The sequence below is a fragment of the Halichoerus grypus genome, chromosome 11 (genome assembly GCF_964656455.1).
Source record: "Halichoerus grypus chromosome 11, mHalGry1.hap1.1, whole genome shotgun sequence".
In the NCBI taxonomy this organism is placed as follows: Eukaryota; Metazoa; Chordata; class Mammalia; order Carnivora; family Phocidae; genus Halichoerus; species Halichoerus grypus.
Genome location: NC_135722.1, coordinates 20,686,218 through 20,692,212, shown reverse-complemented (window position 1 = coordinate 20,692,212; position 5,995 = coordinate 20,686,218). Strand labels below are relative to the sequence as shown.

The window sequence follows — 5,995 nt, the reverse complement described above, 5'->3', positions numbered from 1 at the left end:
CCTTTTAAGTATTTCAATGTTCTATCAAACTTTCTGAAAATTTAAGTAAATGCCATGAATCTATAAAAGTAAATTAACAAATATGGTGTCAAGTTTTCTTAAAATGTTCTAATACTGTATTTAAAAACTTAGCATATTTTTCACTTAAAAAATCACAATTTTGAATCAATTATGTATTATTTAATGAGATAGCAATCATATGATATTTAAATATTTTTGGTTCAGTCTTGAAGACCATAGAACTTGACAAAAGGATTCATTCTTGTAGCACTATAACACTTAACAATATCATAGTAACATCTGATTGAATTCTAGATCGCTTTCACAGCTTCATTTAACTATGAGTTCACATACCCATGGTTATTCAATTGATTGTAATAACAATAATAATTGCTAACATAGTGATAACCATGTGTCAGGAGACACTACTCTAAGACCTTTATTACTCTTCTAATCATTTCTGCAGATTTGGCATTTGGAGATTAATATTATGTTCTACTCATGGATGAAAACACTGAATCAAGGTGTTTAATAATTTATACAACTTTATATAACTAATAAGAGGTAAGAGTGGGATAGGAAGCCAATGTGTCTGGCTTCAGAGTGCACTCTTTACAGAATACTTGGATCTAGGAACCAAGGCCAAGAATTGTTAATGGTGTTTCTGTCACACATAATGGCCCCCCTCACAAAAATCTTGGTTTACCATTTCTGTGACTTTGGACCTGATGTCTTGGTCTTGTTGTCTGCTTTTTTGTGTGTTTGAAACTTTGCTACATGTTTTAGCTAGATTGAACAAAATCTTTATGACGATGTTGAAAGTCACCCCCTTCTCTTCCCACAAACACAGGGAAGTGGTCTTCCATATTCCTTAAAGAGAGAGAAAATTGACTGCCATTGCCTTGACATGACTATAAACAGCAAAATAGGTCATGTGGAGGCTCACTGCAGAATTGAAACTTTCAAATTTACAACCAGGTTAGAAATTTGATGAAAAGATATTTGAAACTTGAAATGTTAAATTGTTATGACTAGCATAAAGACCCAGATTAATGATCAATATTTTAAAAGATTAAAGTTATTAAACTTGGGTTTGTGCTCCCCAGAGAATGAAAAAAGCCTCATTCTTTTCAAAGGGTCAGTACAAAGCAGCGGAAATAAAGTGTCATTTGTAATTAAAATGAGGGATTTGGATGTTGTTTGAGGATAAAAATGCAGTACCCATCTCTTCAAAATAACTTAATTACAGAGATCATACAGGGGATTAACTGAGTTTTGAGGACATTCTTTTAGAGAACAAAATGACACGAATGAAATATTGCAGATGTGCAGATAGTAAAAACGTCCATGGAAACAAATTATCCATTGATAATCCAATTACCTGTTGCTTGCAGATCTCCAATCTGTTAATTATCTCCATTTATTTTGAATCAGCTTTCAGCCACTGAGATTCATTATGGTCCATTCAAGTCTCTGCCACAATTCAACACTTTTTATTCTTTTTTTTTTTAATATAAAGAAAATGGTCTATCACTTCTTCACAACTTTGATTTGTAATGTTTTCCATTCCTTTAAACTGTTTGAATTAGTATTATTTTTCTTTAATATAAATACATGGTCAATCCGAGTCTCAAATGGAACATCAGGTACTGAATATATTAAGCCAGTATCGACATTATTTATGGAATTCCGTAACTGTATATGGGACTTTATAGAACACATGAAAACATAACCATCTCTCATCATGTTAGTATCCATTCCCATTCTAGTTCATATCACCCTGCTATTACTCTACATAGGTGAGGGATGATGAATACTCATGACATGACACTGAAATAGTGCAAATAAAATGGAAAGAACTGAGTTGATTTCTCTTTTTTATTCACCTACACTATCTTTGCCATGATTGTATAGGCTGTCATTTTTGCTACTCTCTCTCCTAGGGTAGCCAAAAAAGGCACCATGGGAATCTTGAAAACATCTTTGCAGTAAACCTAATAGATCTATATGGCCAGAATAAATAGTGCCATGCTACTAAATGGAAATGATGTTGAAAGGAATATACTGTTCTCTATAAATCAAGACAAAACTACTACATAAGCCTGTAGTTCTTTTTCCCCTCATCAGTATGTTTTTTGATGTGTCACCATTTTCCAATATGAGTGTCCATATTTCCTAGTTCTAATCCTTAAAAGGGAGATCTGGGGAATCTAACTTAACTAACACATCCAAAGCTGGCCCAATTAGTCAGGGTTCTGCCAGGAGATGTAAAGTACGAGGGGTCCATCTGGTATAAATGTGACAGCAAAACTCAATCCTCCAGTAGAAGGCATAAAGTGCTCCTATAGAAAAGCATATAAAAAAGGTATGTGGTCCAAACATCTCTTTTACACTATACCTTTGCCGCTTCGGGGATTTTGTGTCTTTGCACATGCTCTCCTCTGTCAGTGATGCCATAGCCATCATACATGGACAACCTTCTTCATTTGCTCTTCAGGGGTGAAATCAAATATCCTCTCCCCTGGGACACCTTCCCTCCTCTCTAGTTTCTGTGTTCACATGGCAGTTTGTTCCATAAACAACCATCACACCAGTAAGGACACATTTTTATGAAAATCCCAACTAAGAGACAGAGATGTCCAGAATGGATCAATAAACAAAAGCTAACTATCTGCTGTCTACAAGTGAGAAACTGTAAATGTAGAATACATGGAAATGTGAAGGTGAATGGGTGGAAAAAGATGTAACATGAAAATAGGAAGCATATGAAGGCTGAGCTGATTGAACTTAGGAAGTTTACCTCACTGTGTGTCTGTGAAAGTAGGGTGATGATAGTAAGTAACCCATTAGATTTTTGTGATTCTTAAATGAATAAACATGTAAAATGCTTAGATCAGACACATAGTTCTAAAAATGTAGTTAGATATTTTATTTTCGGCTTAGAAAGTGTTATAAATGTTATCAGAAACTCTTGTATAAGGAGTGTGGAAACACAAAGATGACGTGATTTTGCCTGTAGTTCATTGAAGGAATTCGAAGGAGAGATCGGTGTACACAAACCTTGGGAGAACACTGGGAATGTAATTAGTAAAGAAAAGTGGGAATAAAATTTCAAGATGTGAGTAAAACATGTTGGAAAGTATATGGTATGTTTGGGGAACAGTAAGTGGTTTGTATAGCTAGAGGATAAAAAATACAGCATAAGAGAGAATGGAGATTAGATTGGAAATGTAGCATGGTTATCCTCGACTGCACTGGGGTTCAGAGTGCTGTAATATAAAGAGCTTGAGATCTGGGAGAGATTAGGAGTCTTGTCTCCAAATCTCATACACTTTAGCTGTGTGATCCCTGGAAAATGATTTAAACTCTGTGCTTCAGTTCCTTCCATTGTTGCAAAGATTAAATTAGATAATGTGAAACATCAGAATATTTATGGAATAAATGTATGAAGCCATCATTTAGAAAGTTGCTACATGTAAAAACTGGAGAAAATCATCTAACCTCTCAGAGTCTCAGGTTCTTATATGTAAAAAAGGGAAAGTAGTGAAAAAATATTACTCCATACAAAAGCAATATTTGTAAAATACAATGTATTCTAAATACTAACAAAATTAAGGTACCATTTCTTGAATACCTACTAAAGTGCTATCTGCTGTACAAAATAAATAAAAATATACATATGTTCAAAAATATGTATCTTCCTTTATTTTTTTTTCACTTATTCTCTACAACAAGGTAACATTGGTTTTATTCTATTTTTATCAAGAAAGAAACTGAGGCCCAATATTTAGTAAATTTTCATAGGCTCACACAGGAAATTTAAATATCTTTGTTATTTCAAATTCCATACTCTGCTCCATTTTATGTCTTAAGATGATTGTTATTGTGAATATTATTTATTTTCTATTTATAGTTTGTCTTTCAACTCTATTAATAAAACCTGAGTTTTAAATATTGGAAGAAAAGAATTAACTGGGCAATGTTATTATATAAGTAATGTTCTTAATCTAGAAATAGTTCCTTACCTGTAATCCACTCATGTCTCTGTTTAAACAAAACTACAAAGGACAAACATTTTTGGATGCTCAAGTCAGTAAAAATTAGAAATATTTACTTCCTATAGAAAATGCTTCATGAATGCACTGAGAAATTCTCAAGGTAATAAACACCCCATATGAAAATAAATTAACATATGATTAGAATTAAAATGTCCATCTCCGGAATATCTACCAGACAATGCCACCTGAGCTTTTTATAGCCCCTTGGTGAGAACTGAGACATGTAATACATTATGTAAAATCTCCCATTCTAGAAAACCTTGACGTATACAGTAATGACATAAAGCTACCAACTTTGATCCAAAAAGAACGACAAGCCCACTATTAACTCAGGAGAGCCATTAGCTCTAAAGATTACACTGAAAATAATTTCTCTAATTTTCTTTCATAATTGCATAACCAGACTATCTTTTTTTTCTCTTGTACGTATTTTCAAAAAAATCTTCAGAAATACCTCCACAGTCTAAGAAAGGACTATTTTTACTAGTAGGAGACCCAATTATGGTTATTACAAGATGACCTGCCATGGTATGTACAGATTGGTTAAAGTGTGTATACTTTAAATTCTTTCTTTCTTAAAGATTTATTTATTTGAGAAAGAGAGAGAATGGGGGGCAGAGGGAGAGAATCTTTCAAGCAGACTCCCCACTGAGCGTGGAGCCCACCAATTCATGATTCATGAGATCATGACCTGAACCATGAGATCATGACCTGAGCTGAAACCAAGAGTCAGATGCTTAACCCACTGAGCCACCCAGGTGCCCTGACAATGTAAATTTATAGGAGTTGTCTCCCCTAGCATATGTGATTACCAGTATTTCCAGGGGGCAACCTTAAACAGTGTTTCAAGCATCCTAAAGTTAACTTAGGTATGAAAGGGAAACAAGAATCCTTAGGAGCAGTATGAAGCAGAGGCAAGAAAGACCCCTTGACCCACTAGAGCCCACCTCCACTGCATCCCTACATCCAGGGCCTATGTCTCTCCAATGCCACCATGCCCAAGAGAAAGGCTAAAGGGGATGCTAAAGGAGATAAAGACAAGGTGAAGGATGAATCACAGAGAAGATCTCCTCCAAAGCCAGAGCCCAAGCCTATAAAAACCCCAGCAAAGAAAGGAGAGAACATACCCAAAGGGGAAAAGAGAAAAGCTGATGCTGGCAAGGATGGGAATAACCCTGCAGAAAGTGGAGACACCAAAACAGACTGAACACAGAAAGCTGAAGGTGCTGATGAAGCCACACGAAGTGTGTGCCACTTCTTGATAACTGTATATTTCTCATGACTGTACAGTTTGAAATACTATTTTTTATCAAGTTTTTAAAAATGCAGAATTTTGTTTTGCTTTTTTTTTTAAGCTATGTTGTTAGCACACAGAACAATTCATTGTCATTTGGGGGAAAGGGCATATGCTACTAATAGAATATCTCAGAAGCTGAATTGATATGGGGGAAATGAGTGGTCCCTTCTAGTTTGAGAAAATTCCTCTTGGTTCATAGGAGGAAGGATACCTTAATGTTGACAGGCATTAGCCACCTTGGAAAAAACTCCTTGTGGTGAGGAAAAGGGAAAATTCATTTTTTAATTTCTATTTTCCTTCTCTGTCTTCAGCATAGACTTGACTCCCTTAAGCCCAGAGACTTGTTGAAACCTGACCCCCCAAAATGGTTCCCAGTATGTCAGGCAATCTGTCATTGAGATGGCATCCCTTCAAAGACTCCCTTATTATCTCATGGATCTTCAGATTGATAATGCTGCCATTTTAATTTCATTTCCTGAAAGTCAGAGTCAGCTTATGAAAAGTTGTTGAACAATATTCTAAACATGAAATGTCAACTGTCACTCTAAACTTTCCCTGTTCAGATCATCACATGAAGACTTCATTGGGATTTATAGTGGCTTTCTGACTTTAGTTGTCCATTGAAGAAGGGAGTTTGGAA

At 35.1% G+C, this 5,995-nt stretch overlaps 1 protein-coding gene across 1 annotated transcript; it reads left to right on the top strand.

Annotated features, from left to right (window-relative positions):
• The first annotated feature begins 5,052 nt into the window (after positions 1-5,052).
• On the top strand, positions 5,053-5,265 carry LOC118541423 (non-histone chromosomal protein HMG-17-like). The gene has a single exon (XM_036101043.2). The coding sequence runs from the start codon at positions 5,053-5,055 to the stop codon at positions 5,263-5,265; it is 213 nt and encodes a 70-aa protein (XP_035956936.1).
• Positions 5,266-5,995: the final 730 nt, after the last annotated feature.

Bases quoted from the DNA above. Each gene is read 5' to 3' on its own strand.
- LOC118541423 (XM_036101043.2), top strand. From the start codon at position 5,053: ATGCCCAAGAGAAAGGCTAAAGGGGATGCTAAAGGAGATAAAGACAAG.